The 17,666-nt window shown below is 40.7% G+C and overlaps 1 protein-coding gene across 15 annotated transcripts in view; it reads right to left on the bottom strand.

Moving 5' to 3' along the window:
* TCF12 (transcription factor 12) overlaps window positions 1-17,666 on the bottom strand; it is a 150,792-nt gene that overhangs the window by 13,232 nt on the left and 119,894 nt on the right. For 9 of the 15 annotated variants that reach the window (XM_081887659.1, XM_081887661.1, XM_081887657.1 and 6 more), the window contains 5 exons: window positions 16,509-16,573; window positions 13,948-14,026; window positions 9,997-10,070; window positions 8,179-8,250; window positions 6,767-6,973 (listed from right to left, as the gene is read on the bottom strand). In XM_081887659.1, coding sequence (XP_081743785.1) covers window positions 6,767-6,973; window positions 8,179-8,250; window positions 9,997-10,070; window positions 13,948-14,026; window positions 16,509-16,573 — 497 coding nt within the window. The remainder of the gene's footprint in view (window positions 1-6,766; window positions 6,974-8,178; window positions 8,251-9,996; window positions 10,071-13,947; window positions 14,027-16,508; window positions 16,574-17,666) is intronic. The other 6 variants (XM_081887664.1, XM_081887658.1, XM_081887655.1 and 3 more) reach the window with 3 other exon arrangements.

Below are 17,666 nucleotides of genomic sequence, written 5' to 3'. Positions count from 1 at the left end.
CAAGGGTTGAGAGTTGGGTTGTAAGAGTTTGTCTCCTCACCCCTCATGAGAGATCCCTTCTTGCAACATCAGTGCCAATATCATACATTTTTTGCTGATTGGCTGCCAGGATTGATGACCTGCTTCACCATGAACCCTTGGTTGCTGGCACTGGAAGGCCTATGCTTGGCAGGTCAAAGGTCATCCCCCTCCGCCCCTTTAACACACGTATTCATGGGAGAAGGAACAACAAATGCAAACCTGAAAGGGGGAGGGCCATGCAATCAAGCACTACTATAGAGATGAAGCTTTTTTTTATAGGAATAAATAGCAGAGAACAGCAGCTAAAAGATTAAGCCTTTAATTAAATAGGTTTATTGCCCACAGTTACACATGAGAACCCCTGCTTTTCAATAAATCCTTCAAGCCTAGTAAACTGCTGAGCTTTGAATCCCTCTTGAGTAATTAATGCAGCTTTTCTCTTTAACATTTAGTGTGGGTTTTACTGAGACAGAGATAAATACCCTTATGCAAGTTCATGCTTTAATTTACTGTTTCCTGTGAACTCCAATTCATCCTGATTAGTTGTATTACTTTCCAAATGCAAGATTCTTCCACAAAGACAGATGCATACTAGTCTAACATTTTCTAGATGCTCTTATTTTCCTTTTCACATAGAACCGTGCCTCAGGTTAGTGTAAAGTTTCACAATAATATCAATAGTAACCAGATAGTATCAATAGTAACCAGCGCGGGTGGCGCTGTGGGTAAAAGCCTCAGCGCCTAGGGCTTGCCGATCGCATGGTCGGCGGTTCGAATCCCCCGGCGGGGTGCGCTCCCGTCTTTCGGTCCCAGCGCCTGCCAACCTAGCAGCTCGAAAGCAACCTCAGGTGCAAGTAGATAAATAGGGACCGCTTTCTAGCGGGAAGGTAAACGGCGTTTCCGTGTGCAGCTCTGGCTCGCCAGAGCAGCGATGTCACACTGGCCACGTGACCCGGAAGTGTCTCCGGACAGCGCTGGCCCCTGGCCTCTTAAGTGAGATGGGCGCACAACCCCAGAGTCTGGCAAGACTGGCCCCTACGGGCAGGGGTACCTTTACCTTTTTAACCAGATAGAAATAGAAATACAAACAAGTTTCTATATGAAGAAAGTGTGAAACTCTCTGGGGGTGGAGGGTTAAAAATAAAACTTTGTTAAATTCTGCTGTAGAAGGTTTGTATATCTTTATTCTAGTTATGCTCAAATCCAAAAAAACATTCAAGCTGCTAATCATGAGATGTCTTACGGGCAAAGTAGCTACAGAATATTATTAAATTTTTATTCTTCAAGCAATGTCCAAACCTAACAGCTACCAGATTCTTGATAATGTTAAAATCTAAGACTAATCCAATAATGACAGACAGATCAAATGTTAGATTCAGAAAACAGTCTGGAAACTTTGAAAGTGAAGTTGAACTTCTAGAAACATATAATAGGGGACTCAAGAAAATAATTTAGATTAAATATTTTGCCAGGAATGTATGACATAGAATCATAGAATGGTAGAGTTGGAAGGGATGCTAAGGATCATCTAGTCCAACCCCCTGCCATGCAGGAATATGCAGCTGTCCCATACGGGGATCAAACTTGCAAGCTTGGCATTCGCAGCACCATGCTCTAACCAACTGAACCACCCAGGCATGTTAACCAAGTACAATATCAAATCAACTTAAATGAGTTCTCAGGTTGATGAACTAAACCCCATTAGATCATCAACTGAATTCAAACAGTTACTTTCTTAATAAGATACTTCAGGAAATATTATTTTCTGGAATTTCAAAACCTGGCCAGAATGTTAACTTTGCAACAACACTGGCAGTGTTTAGACATCGCACTAAGCCATAGTTTAGAGCAAACGTAGTCTGGATTACTCAACTCTCACTCTAATGTAGCAATCCTAAAGTAACTGACACTGAAACCAGAAGGTTTCACATCTGATCAAGGTGACAAAAAGAGAGAGCAAAGGACAACTCCCCTGCTGAAAACAATCCTGGCATCCAACAAAACGAGGACCCATTTAAGGGGGCACTTCCATGTAGGCAAAGCCAAGCCTATGAACACAAGGATCAAGCATAAAGAACCAACAGTCTGCCATGCATCACAGATTTTTGAGGGGATATTTACTGAAACCTTATCAGGTGCGACACAAAACACCAGCAGGAGCCCTAGCACCTGTGGGTGCTGCACTGGCAACCCCTGCACTATACATTTCTTGCAGCGGACCGAGAAAAGTACAGAATGTCCAAGCAGCTTGCAAAATAGGACTCTTTAACTTGTTGCTGAGTACCGAGTACAAAAGGAAATACGTCAAAGAATAGAGAGACAGCCAACTTACTTGAAAGTGCTCAACATGTCTGGCAAGAGAGCTAGTGAAGGACTCTGCTCCCTACTTTAGCTTAAAGTTATTGTAGTTCATGCCAATGCCAGGCTTCTCCCAAAAAGCACAATGGAATCTAACAGTAATGTATGCTTCCAAACATGAAATAGAACGCAAAATGGTGGGTTGCTTTTAAGATTTAAAATGTTCATTGAGTAAAGAGCAGGGAAAGTGTAACAGCCAGCACAACAGAACACACCAAAACAACAATTAAGCAGAGATGCAGGAAATGGTTTTTTTAAAGCTGGCAGAAAACTTAAGCAAGTGTTACAATAAAACCATGCCTGGTTATGCAAGTCATAAAAAAATAAGACTTACATTACTCATTTCCTTGTTTCTTCTGCCAAGGACATTTTCAAGGAAATTTAATTATTTTTTCTAAGAGTTAAGAAGTTAAAATGAGCTGCAATGGGATGTCCAAAATATATTGCTAAATCTTAATGAACTTTTTTTGGCCAAGGTTTACTCAGAAGGGCAAACTTTCCTACTTCATCAGTGCTTCAGTCAACATACATGATCTTCCCCAACCTAGTGTTCTCCAGATGTTTAGAACTGCAACTCCTTTCAGACCCAGCCAGCATAGAAGGCTTTGTCCTACACATTCTATCGGCTGAGAGCAGTCAGAATTCCATGAACAAAAATTATATGGAGAAGAAACTACTAGGCACCCATCCTTCACTCAGGCCAAGGGATTCAGACTGCTCAGCTGTGGATGATGCCTCCATATCCGACTGGTGAACCCTCCACAGTTTCTTCTTAGAGAGCAAGCTAGAATGAGAAAACCTTAGCTCTTCCTCCCTGGTGCTTCAGAGGTGATGAGAGGGGTAAGGAGGTTTGGCCTTATAACATTATTACTTTCATAATGTTATATTTGATTAAGAGCTATACTCGTAATGTTCACCAATATTAGCATGTCTACTTGCACTAGTCAGCCAGCCCAACAAATCTGAGCACATTTTCTATCTCACCACTGAAGACAATCCTATACCAGACCCACCAGTCTGTTTCTCCCTTAGTACCTATGATGTAGAGCCCATCATTTCTGAATTAAATGGGGATTCAGGACAAGTTTCCAGTGATACACACAGACCATGACTGCATCTTCTACATAAATCACAATCTCTTCACCCAATATGTAGTTCAAAAAAATGAAATTGGTTCTTACTATTTCTATTTGCAGATTAGGTTGGAAGACATTTTATCTTGAGTATGCCACTTCCTACTGGATTTGATAGGCAGGGACCTAAGAGTCTTTTGCCTCTTCCAGGGGGAGGAGTCATCTTGCCCCTCCAGATCAAACTGGCAGAGCAGAAATAACTCCTCAACCCTAAAAATCAAAACACAAAAACAGAACCATGCAAGGGAACAGGAAAGAGAAAACAATAACAGAAAGAAACAAGCTGAACAAACAGCATCACTAAGCACTGTGTGCAAATTGAAGGATGCAGGTTGCAGTCATGATGCCCAAACACTGCAGAAGAGGGATGCAAAGTGTTTGCGAATATGGCAAACACTTCCCGGTACTCCACAAAGACACCTTTTATAAGAATTACACAAAAACAAAAATCATCCGAATTAGGACTTTGGTAGCAGTCCAAGAAAATCAAGTTAGAAGAGTATTAAAATTTAATTGTCAAGGGTAAGAAGCCTGATATCCACAAGAATATCAGAGTTTGACATTTTGCTCTTTGCTGACCACAACAAATGCAGCTTCTCTCTCTTCTTCTATATCTCAGTGGTTAGTTTGTTCCACCAGAGCACATCTGCAATGAATGGATACACAGCTGGCTGAGTTCCAGAAAATCTCAATATCCTTTCTACAAATGGCCAGGACAACATGGACCAATAGAAACAAAAAGGAATCCAGTTAGGGGTACCAGAAGAAACAAACTCTTAGGATATATGCAGAGACGGGCAAAGTGGAAGGCGAGAATATACCCAGAGCCTTGCATAAGATTAAGAACAGTCTTTTGCTTCCCATATAAGCCTGGTTAGTGAGTTTCATAAACTCAAAACCAAGTCCCCCATTTAACCTACTTTTCCAGTGTGAAGTGTTTGGTTCGCCCCCATAAGCACTTTATTTCCTTCCTCATTATAGCTTCTCTCTGCACCAAAATGCATGAATAACAAAGGCATTCTAGTTTCAAGGCAATCATACAGGAAGGAGAGAGGAATGGCATTATATGTACAGGATGTGTACACTTGTGAATAGATCCATGACCCGGAGCATGGAAAGCAGATTGAGAGAATATGGGTAAAAACTGTAGGAGAGAGAAACAACAGTGAACTTACTGTGGGTGTCTGCTATAGACCGCCAAGCCAGACTCAAGTCTTGGATGATGCCTTTCTAGAGCAGATTACCAAACATTTGAAAAGGAGAAATACAGTGGTCATGGGAGACTTCAACTTCTCAGATATTGTTGGAACTCAAACACTGCCAAGAATGTAAGGACTGACAAATTCCTCCATTGCCTTGCTATCAATTTCATTTCCCAGAAGGTGGAAGAAGCAACAAAGGAATCATCTGTCTTGGACCTGGTCCTCACCAACAGGGAGGAACTATTCAACGAAATGGAAGTACAGTGGTACCTCGCTTTAAGAACAGTCCAGTTTAAGAACGATTCGGTTAACAAACTCCGCAAAACCGGAAATAGTGTCCCAGTTTGAGAACTCTACCTCGGTCTAAGAACAGAATCCAAACGGTGGAAGGGCACCGGCGGCGGGAGACCTCATTAGGGAAAGTGCACCTTGGTTTAAGAACTGTTTTGGTTTAAGAATGGACTTCCAGAACAGATTAAGTTTGTAAGCCAAGGTACCACTGTACTGGGAAACTTGAGAGGAAGTGATCATGTCCTCCTGGGTTTCGTGATACAGAGGCAAGAGAAAGCTGAGTGTAGTTGGACACACTCTGGACTTCAAGAAGGACAATTTCAAAAGCTTAAGGAACTACTTGATGAGATCCCACGGTCAGAAAAGAGAGTCCAAAATGGATGGGAGCTTCTTCAAGTTGAAATAGTGAAGGCCCAAATGCAGACAATTCCAACAAGAAAGAAAAGTGGGAGGCATCTAAGGAAACCATTGGTGATGTGTATGTTTCTGATAGTAAGAGCTGTTCCAACAGTGGACTCTCTTTCCTTGGAGGTTTTTAAACAAAAGGCTGGATGGCCATCTGCCATAGATGCTTTTGTTGAGATTTCTGCATCACAGGGGGTTGGACTCGATGATCCTCAGGGGCCCTTCCAACTATAGAATCATAAATTTCCAACTCTAGAATCATAAACTTAGCCTGCTGATAATGTCTATCATGAAATTATATGAATGCCTGAAGCCAAACATGCCACTTTTGGGGGGCAGGGGTTTAACAGGAAACCAGCTAGTCTCCTGGATGCTTAACAGTATTAATATAAATGGAAGGGAAAGTCATTCTGTTTTATATATTGTACCCCTTCACCAACTACTTTGATGGGAGGTGAAATCCTGCCTTCATTAAGAAATACCCAGCTGTAAACCTGTTTAAAAGGAAACATTCTCAGAATAGCCAGCAGCTTTGAAAACCAGGCTGTAAACAAGCCACCCTAAACTGTTTGAGGGGAGAAATGAACAGAAGCAAATCTGCGATATCATTTTCTTACACAATGATTTCAGCGTCTGACTCTGATTCATGGCTGTCTTAAATCCATTTATGTAGAATGATTCATATATGTATTAATGACAGTGAGATATTTCTCTCTTCTGGGGATGAGGGAGAAGATTAGTCTAAGGACTTTGCTTTCCCATTGTTACATAAACTACAGCTGTGCTCAAAGTCATAACATTTACATTCTGAGTTTGGGCACAACCTGGTTTCACATACCAGCAGCTTCTTTCCAGGCTTGTTTGCCAGCATCTGTTACTAGAAGTTGGTTGCATTTTATAACCATTTTTCCAACCCAGAACACTTGAGACCAATTCCATCCTCCTTGACTGCTTTCCCAGTTCAGTCTCCATGTTTGCTACTTCAAGCAGAACATGGCCTGCCAATTATTAAACATCTGGAAAAATCATATGTTTAAGCTCAAGTACTATTAGCAAAAGTCTCCGGTTTCTGTATCGGTCAAAGCAGCAGGATTTTACGGAGCGTTCACCAGGCGAACCACTTTAGCTGTTCCCCTCTTTCTGCCCTCCCTTCCCCACCCTCTACATTCCTTCCAAATGGGAACTACCAGCAGATGCATCAGGCTGCCATTTCTTCTTCCACAATCACTATCACTAGTTTGGTTTCTGACAGATGTTACTGATGCATAACATCAAATCTTCAAGCTTCAGTTCTACTAAAAATTAAATCAAAAGTCAGTCAGTTTAACACATTCAGTAGATTAAATAGCTACTTACTATTGAGGCTTGCCGACTGGTGGTTACAAGGCTGGATGCTCCATAATTTGAGTTCAAACTACTAACTGGCCCATTGTGGGAAGATCCCAGTAAACTATGTATCTCTCCATGGGCGCTCGGCAGGCTCGTTGAAGGCCCCACCGCATGGCTCCTCAGCACATTGATGGCATCATCGAGTCTGTCCAAGCGATCCTCCATCCGGGACTGCTGTTAGGATTTAGAAGGAGCACAAAGGTCATTTATTGTACACATCTGCTAAATCCATTATATACTGTCATGCTTTCTACAATGGAAGACATGAAAGGCAAGTGAAATGCAATATCAAAAGGATTTCAAACGCAGCTAAGCAGCACTATAAACAAATAGGTGGGTAGTGGGGGCCGGTAGCTGATTGGAGAGGATGTGGAATTACTTCTGTCTAAAAAAAGGAAAAGGATGTTTTTCAACGTTCGGTTATTTGTAAGATTAATGCTATTTGATATTTTAGGATGCAACTTGAAGAAAGAAAAACCAGCAAAAATGTCAAAATCCCAATTTGGATTTAAGAATAAAATTGCTGCATAGTTTTGCTGAAATGAAATGTTGGCCTTTTCAGTCAAATGTTGGCCTTTTAGTCAGCAAATGACGGGTGGAGTAGATAAAATACTGAAGACCCAGGTACAAATCCAATCCACCCTACAAACTCCCTCCCAGCTAAGCCACAAAGATCAAAAACCGTCCTTAAGACAACTCACAGTCCTTTAGCCCTAAACCCCACCTCATTTGATAGCTATGATAAAGCAAACATTTTAGAAATTAGTCTGAGCTCAATCCAAATACAATTTACATACCAAAAGGAAATTTGGATTTCTCTCTCCCCCCTTTTTTAAAAAAGGAAGTTTGTATTTCTTATTTCAATTTATCACTTTCCCAAACAGCTCAGAACAGTATTTCAAAACTACCATCCTGTAAAGTAGGTGAGGCTGAAATAGTAACTCGCATTAGGCTAAGTGAATTTTGTGGCAGTGTGGGGATTTTGAATCTAGATTTTCTGTATCGAAAACCAACACTCTAGCCACTGCACTGACTATGGCATTTTACTGTCCTTAACTAAGGTTTATTCTTTATTTAAACAGAGTAGACAAAAATCAGCCTAACCTTGGAAACTCTCTACAAAGTGACATAACAAAATGGTTGAAGGAAATGTGTTATCTACAGCTTTCACCAAACTAGCACCCTCCACATGTTTTGGAGCACCAATTCCCCAAGATGGCTAGGACTGATAGGAGTTCTAGTCCAAAATATCTGAAGGGCTGCTGGTTGCCAAAGGTTACCATACTATACTATATGGTATTTACTGCTACTTTAGGAAAGAATCTGTAAGTAGTGTTAACTGGAAAAATAAAAAGGCACCATCTAAAGAGAAATAGTACCTCACAGACATCCTTTAAGAATGACATAGCATCTTGCAAATGCTCGTGAAGTTGTTGCTCAACTCGATTTTTCTGGCAAAGTCAAGACAGAACAAGAAGCAAAGCACAGGTTAAGTAATTTTAAAGAGGTGAGATCAACAGCTAGTATGTGTGACAGGATCAGTGGTTAGTTAAGTTAATTCAACAAAGATTTAAATTATACTGAGAAATGAGAAGATAAAATACTGAATACTGTAGTAACATTGGAAACCTAATTTCCACACACTGCTTACATTTATTAGTAAATTGTATGGCAGTAACAGAATACTCTTATTTGTTAGTTGCTTGAAAAATGTTATTATTTTTTAGCATTGTAGGTCTTCGTTCCAACCCCACCCCACGTCCTAACATTGTACAGTGGTACCTCGGGTTACAGACGCTTCAGGTTACAGACTCCACTAACCCAGAAATAGTACCTCGGGTTAAGAACTTTGCTTCAGGATGAGAACAGAAATCGTGTGGCAGCAGTGGGAGGCTCCATTAGCTAAAGTGGTACCTCAGGTTAAGAACAGTTCCAGGTTAAGAACAGACCTCCAGAACGAATTAAGTTCTTAACCTGAGGTACCACTTTACTTCCAGCTATACTTGCTTATTGGCTGCCTGCAAGTGAATGTCCTCAGAATCCCGACCAAAGGCTATGTGCCATTTCTATGTAGCGGACAACACAGAAGAATAGATGAGGAAAAAAGCCCTACTCATTCTAGCAATCTGTTTCTCACAGAGCTAAACAGAGGCCTATGAGAATCTCACAGGCAGGCAAGGGAGCAATAAACTTCTCCTGATGTTATTCAGAAGTATGCTGCCACTGATCTTGGAGATAAAATGTGCCATCATGACTTGTAGCCACCAATAGTTTTATCCTCCATTAATATGTCTAGTCCCTTTTAAAGCCATTCAAGTTGAAGGCCATTACATTGTGTGGTAGCAAATTCCATAGTTTAACACTGTGTTGTGCAAACTAGTGCTTCCTGTTTGCATCTTCCACTATTCATTTTTATTGGATGACCCTGGATTCTAGTTTCAAGAGGGAGGGAGAAAAACCTCAACAGCTACTTTCTTTACTTTTTTTGTTTACCATGGCATTTGCCTCCTTTTCTAAACCAAAAAACTCTAAATGCAACTTTTTCTCATATGAAAGTTGTTCTCGTCACCTAATCACTTTGATTATCCATGTCCAACTCTATATTATTCTTGTTGAGATAAGTGCTCTGTAGATACGGCAGGTGTTAAAGAAATATCAGCGATGGAAGTCACAGCAACAGCGAAGGAAAGTTAGAATCCATCATCTCTATACCAATTTCCATATCAAATTATCAAGCTCTTATTTCCTAAATAAAGAGTTACTGTATCATACTTTTTTTGTAGCAAGATGAGCAAGACATATTTGCTGCTGCACCACTAGTTCCATTGTTATGACAGTTTTACAGTCAAACATTGAAGACAAAAACAAAAAATGCAAGAATTTTTTTTTAAGTGTGAAGTATCTGCACACCTTTTTTCTTGCATGAATTTGCTGATGGGTTACAAAAAGGTAGCATAATTTCTAACAAGACTATCACATAAGCTGTCTTTAATACAGAAGCTTGATGCCCAGCAAACAGATGGCCAAAGACCCACCCTGCATGTTTGGTATTGTTCATTTAAAGACAGCCACTTTTGTTAGCAAAAAATCAATTTGTAATGCTGTACTACTGCTTCCTTTAAGGACTGTAGAATTTATTAAAATTAAAGTGCTATCTTTTGGCAATGAAGTCATAACTAGCTTTAAATAATTCTTACCAAAGAGTGCAGAGAATTTTCATAGTTTGGAGAGGAAGGGGCTTGTCCTCCAGTCCTTGACCACTGACTGGCACCTGTCAAAATCAACCAGAAGAAATTCTGATGCAGGCAGGAGAAACAGGAAACAAAAAAGGCAATTTACTGTAGTAAAGTGAAGTTCCACATCATTTGTAACACAAGACTTCTTAGCTTCTAAAACTTGAGCTTTGGGAAGGACTGTAGTTCAGTGGCAGAGCACATGCTTTGCTGGTACAAGGTCCCAGGTTCAATCCCCAATGGGATCTCCAGGTAGAGCTTGGAAATGCTCCTTCCTGAAACCATGGAAAGCTGTTGCTGGTTTGAGTACACAATACTGAGTGCTAGATGGCCAGGTGGTCTAATTCTGTATGACGCAGCTTCCTATGTCCTAGAATTCTATCACAGATGCTGGGAGTTTCCTAGATAGTATGGTAGTTTCCCAAGAGAGACAAATATGCACCAACACAAATGTTATTTCCTTATTTAGAAAACAATTGATGCTGCCCATCGAGGGGGGGGGAATCTTAGGCAGTTTACAATAAAATAATAAAAGCGGATGGGGAAGCAATGAATATTCTAGTGCAGTTAGCAACTGAACATCTAGTGATGGTTCCCAAATGCTTTTTGCTATGACCCTAAATTGAGGCAGATGAAATAACCTCCTGAGAGCCTAACATGGAATAAGATCAGATTGGCATAAAATCATGAGTTCCTTTAAATAGCATGAATTATTTTAAATGAATGCAGCACTCAAAGCCAACATATAATAATAATAATAATAATAATAATAATAATAATAATAATAATAATATCTTTATTGTCATTGTCCCCTCTCAGGGACAACGAAATTACTTGGCTGCTCCATCCACCCAGATAGGGCACTCCACTCAAAATCAGAACAACTATAAAAACACTAATTAAAACAATATAATATAATACAACAAGGAAGATTAGATGACTTTCAAAGTCCAGGTTTCCCATTCAGGGCCGAGATCGCTCTGGAGAAGAAGCTGTTCTTGAGACGGCTCGTTCTTGTCATCATCGTCCTGTATCTCCGTCCCGACGGCAGGAGCTCAAAGAGACAGTGACCAGGATGCGATGGATCTTTTACTATGTCCAGTGCCTTCCTATGGCACCTTGTGGCATAAATCTGCTCTAAGGTGGAGAGTGGGCAGCCAACAATGCTCTCTGCTGCCTTAACAACTCTGCACAACGCCATCCTGTCCTGGGTAGTACAGCTTCCGTACCACACACATAAGCCATAAGTGAGCACGCTCTCAATGGCACAGTGATAGAAGGCAAGCAGCAGTTTCTGTGGAAGATGGTTTTTCCTTAGGATTCTTAAAAAGTACAGTCTCTGCTGTGCCTTCTTCACAAGCCCCCTTGTGTTGACACTCCAGGACAGATCCTCTTGTAATTCAATACCCAAAAATCTGAACGTTGTTACCCTCTCCACACAGACCCCATCAATCAAAAGTGGCTGGACATTGCTCTTCTGTCTCCTGAAGTCCACCACAAGCTCCTTTGTCTTTCTTGTATTTATGAGCAAGTTGTTAGCTCTGCATCACTCTGTCAGCCGATATTACATCAGAAAAGTTATGACTCTGCCAAAAACAGGAATCCTATGTAGAAATTAGCCTTGTCAAAAGACTCCCCCTTGAACCCTCTTTCTTAGTGGTGGCTGGAAGCAGAGTTAAGGAGGATGCTACAGAATCCTCAAGACTCAGCGAATGAATCCTTCTGAATAAATGAAACAAAAACATTTTCTACCCAGACCCTGGAAAACTTCTCAACAAGAGAGATTCTATCCTCTGTCCAGCTTGTTTAATTACTGCCTCATTTTTATATCCATAACACCATTTGGGGGGAAAGACAGGCAATATAAGAAGAGTAAAGCAATCTATTACACTCCACACCTATAATAGATCAGGATTATTGTTAGGCTTCAGCATAACAGACATCAGCTATTTTGTGTGGACATTTCACCAAGCAGCAAATGCAATACAGAGATTGCTATAAAGTTTTTTGTATAAATTGTATGAACTATATACTTTAAGAGTTACATCATCCTGCCATTAGTTCTAATTCCTTGTTAAATAACAAATTTAAGTAAATTGGGCTTTCATAAGTATTCTCTGTGTGTTGAACAGCTGTTCAACATTTACTTGGCAGCTGAGGCCCTAGTATCAATGGAAGCAATAGTATCCGCTAAGAATGATGCAGCTGCCAAGAGTACCTCTCCACACTAGACAACACTCAACCCGTTCTTACAAGCAATTCACAAAACTCCTTTAGAGTATTTTGTTTTAAGGGCACAATAATGTAACACCCACAGCATTCTCTCTTCCCTTTCCAGAACACAGCAGCAAGAGGTAGAAATTAAGCACACACACACATTTCACAGAAACACTTTTTCAAAAGGAAACTCAAGGTTTGTGCAGCATTATTAAAAGCAATCTCACCATCTTGTGTTGTTTATGCAAGGTTTTCCTGAAATACCTCTAAATTCAAACAGGAGTAGTACTAAGTGTTAGTCCTACTCAGGGTAGATCTACCGAACATGACTAAATTAGGTTAATTTCAATGAGTCTACTCTGAGTAGGACTAAGTTGAAGATAATTTTCGATTTTTGTAAGTTAATTCATTAGACAGCAATTTTAAGCAGCCAATGAACTAAAAAGTAGCTAACTATGCATGCTGACTCAAAAGTAAATCCCATTGAATTAAATGATGTTTGCCCTCAACTAAGTGTGTTTAGCATTGTAGCCCCAAGGTCTTTAAAATGTAGGTATTTCTATTATAAAAAACGGCCATTATGACAGTTATATCTTGATTTTGCTTCATTTACTTAAGATTAGGAAAACTGTGAAAGAACAAATCATACAAACAAAAAACTCCATCAGCATAGAATCTATCAAGTCAAACTACCTAGGGTGAAACCAGAACCCTAAAAAGCAAGGTTGTTGCAATGGCCCCATGGTGATAAGTTTTGACTGGGCCCCTTACAGTCTGGCTGAGCATGGCAGATCTCTGGGCTCTCCTTGTCAGGCCTGCGTCTATGGCTGTGATATCAGCAGAGAAACCAAATTAGCTGACAGCCTGTCGGAAATTTGGCAGACTGTGTATCTCAGTGAAACCAGACTGCAACATCCAAATTTCTCTTAAGAAATAAACATATACCCATCCTTAAGAAGGATATGCAGAATACAATAAAGAGTAAAATGGGTAATCTAATCAGGAAGACATTAACTAAAAACTGTGAGCAGGGCTGGGCGATATCAGCTTTTCAACATCGCAGTATATCACCAGCCAAACATCGCAGTCTGGAGATAGACCGTGATGTTGAAAAAAAAGCTGCATTGGCCCCTGCCCACAAGGTGCCAGGTAAAACCGCTGCAGGAGCTGAGGCAGTTTCACCCCAGTGCCTCGCGGGCTGGGACAAAGCAGCTTGTTTGCATGGCTCAACTGGGGTGCAGAAGGGCTCCGGATCCCCAGCTGAGCCAATCTCAGTGTTCCCCCCGCTTGCACATGATCCAGTGCTGGGCTGGGGGCTCCTTGAACCGCTCAGCTGAGGGGAGCAGCAACCACGTTCCCCTCAGCTAAGCAGTTTCATGGAGCCCCCACCCAGTTGCTAGTTCATGCAGATGGGGGCTCTGTAAATCTGTTTGGCTCAGGCAAGGACAGCTTCACATTGCTCAGCTGAGCAGTTTAAAGATGCAGAGGGAGGAACAAGCTGTATCACACTGTATGAGGGCAGAGTGGGGTGGCGGTTACACTCAGCGTGATGAGTCAAGAGTCTTGGCTTCTCCAGTGGGCATTGCCAGCAGAGGTTTCACCAGCGATATAGCTGAGTGAAGCTGACATTGCAGTCTGCTCCTCATACTGGTCCTGAGCGATATATCACCCAGGCCTAGCTGTGAGAGGGGACCTTACCTGTGAGAGGTGATGGTGATCCAACAGGTGTTGAAGGATTTGAAGGGAAACTACTGCTAGTGTGGTCAGGCGAATAAATCTAAAGGAGAAAAGGCACAAATGCAGTAATTTGAACTAATTATTATACATTAGCAAATTGTCAGTACATACAAGGTCATAGTTTCTGTTTGAACATTTTTGAAGGAAATAAAATGGTTAGAAAGCATGTATTGATATATCACCCAGCCCTAGAGTGCAACTGATCTAGCACAATGAAGTGAATAACCAGAGTTGTTAAGTTGCACCATAGCTCTCATTCACTGAGACAGAGTCAGAATTTTCTAGTGCCAGTGTTCAAAACTCCCATTGTTCACGGCACATTTTGCAAAGGACCAGACCATGGAAAAATGAACATAATATTTTAGCTGCAGTTCATTCATTTTCAGCATTGTATTCTTGTTATTAAAAAAGTGCACATAAACATTCCATTGTTGCGCCCATAAACTAGGTTTAAAGTGCCATTTAGCTCCTAGCTTTCATATCTCGGTTCATATCTCTGTCTTAGGGCATAGTGCCCTGTAAGTTTCAGATGCATAATACTCACTTTATAGTCTTTCTAATAAGCATCTAAGAAACTTGGGAAGGCAGAACAAAGCCAAATATAACCACAATTGGATAAGACAAGTTTCCTTTAAAAAATAGAAGAAAGAAAATGTGTATTTTTAAAAGCCCACAGTTAAAAGAGACCAATATTTCTTATGCAACTGAGGGCTGCTACTTTTGCGGCTGATGACCAATGAGGAGGAATTTTCGGGGGCATTCTGCCTCTAACACATTTTCTTGCAACAAATAAGAGCCCTCTTTTAATTAGTCATGGTCCATTCTAACCAGTGGGATGCCAATATGCCTGGCCAAATGAAAAGCCCTCCACACAAAGCCTAAACAACTGAGAGCCTGCAGCACCAAGCCTTGGAGCTGTTAGCACACTGTTTTAAAACACTTCAGAGTACATTTCAGTTAAGCTTTGTCATGCTAATGTCACTGGGCCTCAAGCAACAAAAGCCATTCAGGAATTACTTGGAAAAGTCAACTTCCAAACATTTTCTCCTCCTTTGTTCAAGGACTACTGGCCATTTAGCTATCTAAGCGGCACAAAGGCTGTTCCCCCCTGGTTTGGAGGTAGGAATCAAAACACAGGTTCTGACAAAGAGATTTGATCAACAAAGTTAAACAGCTCTCCACTTTGATCTCCTTTAAATTAAAGACCAAGTGTTTTGATTTGGCATTAAGCACTGAAATAAACCAGATGTTTCTCCTGCCATATAACCCTCCATGGGCACAATCTTAAAAAGGTTATTGTTTGGCAAATGTTCAGGGAAACACATTACAAATGGCACAAATACCCAGATTTTCTTTGCTTTCTATCTACACTGGTTCATTATCCAAACCAATGTATAATCCGTTGGGCTTTGGGAACTTTGTGTAAATACTTTCATGTACAATTCTCTTTCTTGCCTACTCTGAGATTAAGACCACAATTATCCAGGCTTAAACCTAAAATAAAAGAACCTTTGCAAACGTATTATCTGGCCTTACATGTTTAATCACATAGTGGTCTGTATGGTCTTTAATACTTAAACTGAGGAAGAATGTTGTATCTTCTGATGATTCACACATGAAAGGCTTTTGTTTTTCAAATGATGCACACCACCCGAATTTTACAATTAGACACTCTTTTTGTTGCTACTAACAATATTCAAAAGCTAGTAAAAAGAAGCAGGTTCACAATTTCAAGAAGATTTAACTACTTCAGCAACAGTTCATAGTGCTATGAACCAGGTTAAAAAGAAAACTCAAGAACAAACACACCGTGATCCCTTTATATTACTATCTACTTCCTGAAGTATAGCTTGCATGACACTGTTTGGGTCAGTGGGAGCAGGTGGAGAAATACCAGAATTCCAAGTGTGCAGACTTTAGCATGAACTGTTGGAGGAGATGGAATGCATCACCATCAGCTATGACAGAAATGGTTTATGGAATGACCTACCAAGAACAGCACAGGATGAGAGACCTAAGTTACCACGGCAACTGAAGTCCACCCTTCAGTTACATATACTTCTTCTTTCATCCAAACACAATAAATCTACACCCCTGCCACCTCCTGTCCTCTGTCCAACTGCCTAACCATACAAGCTAAGGTTACTTTGGGAGTTTAGGTTAGGAACTTGGCCTACTCCCTCCCATTTCCCCCCCCCCCCCGAGGGCCTTGTTAGCCAAACTAGTAGCTGGGCAGGGATCAAATTCTGACCAACCCAAGCAAAAATGGCCTCTGTCAAAATAGCTAACTGGAGCCCAGGACAGCAAACAATAGGAGATAAAACAAGAAAAACAAATATAAACAATTTCAATACAAATGCAGAATAAGAAAGAAATCCACTTCAAATGCTTGCTGGAAGAGGAAGGACAACAGAGATGGCGGCAGTCTAATATTCAACGCATATGCCTGATATAAACAAAAGGACAAGAACTTGCATGCAGCTTAAATTATTCCAGAAAGTGCTTCAGATAGTATTGCTTACAGATGCCAAGGCTTTTCCAAGAGCATCCCCAGTCTGTGAGCTTCCGGCAGCATTGCCTCTGTTGACTGTAAAGAAAACACAATGTGAATGTTGATTCAGAAGATAATTGTGGTATGCTGCTATTTAATACTCATGCTCTTTCAAAAGGATTACTATGATTTAAAAAGCAAAAATATGGGGAAGATCATAAGGGAAAATTGGATTCACTGGTGAATTGCTCTTCTCAGTGGTACAGGGGTGTGGGAGTCTTAATATTTGGGAACATACCTCATCTTAGTTGTGTTAGGTAGGTTTAGGCTGTAAATACCAAGAGAAGGTATGGGGAGCTTTCCTTACCTATACACAAAACCCCAATAGGATTGACAAACTTTAGAATAGTTATAAAAGCCACCAGACTGTGCCAGCAAGTGAAAAACCATGACGAGGACAGGACATATGGCCATCCCCAGGACTCTTAGATAGTTAGCCTATAGCCCAGAGCCAGGTCAGTTCAACTTGGGTATTATATTCACTGTTATGGGGGATCAGGTGGCCTCCACCATCCTGATTCTACTGAGAAGAGAAATTCAAATGCAAGACCAATCTTCCCTTTCTCCAGTGGTGCAGTCTTCATATCTGGAATATACTTAATCCTTTAGACAGGTAGAAAGCTACGTTTTTCCAATTATTAGGAGCCAGTCTTTGCAACATTTTCTTCCCAAATGCAGCATTGTAGACAATATACCTTTTCATGCTTTATACTTGTATATAGTGCTAGCACCGTGTAGTGAACACTGTCCAATAGCATTGCATGCTCAATCAGATTAAAATTTGCAGGAGATTGGAACTGTAGACATAATACCATCTGAGTAACATCACTTGGAAAGACAGGCGAATTAATGTCAGTGTACTGGAAGAAGCAAAGATTGCCAGTGTTGAAGCAATGATTCTTCAACATCAACTTCATTGGACTGGTCATGTTGTTCAGATACCTAATTATTGTCTTCCAATTACTCTACTCCCAATTTAAGAATGGAAAGCATAATGCCGGTGGTCAGCAAAAGAGGTTTAAAGATGCTCTCAGGGCAAATCTAAAAATGTAATATAAATGTAACGGTACCCCTGACCATTAGGTCCGGTCGCAGACGACTCTGGGGTTGCGGCACTCATCTTGCTCAA

This window comes from Podarcis melisellensis (assembly GCF_964234715.1).
Source record: "Podarcis melisellensis genome assembly, chromosome: 14".
Lineage (NCBI taxonomy): Eukaryota > Metazoa > Chordata > Lepidosauria > Squamata > Lacertidae > Podarcis > Podarcis melisellensis.
This window is presented reverse-complemented; position numbering and strand designations above follow the sequence as displayed.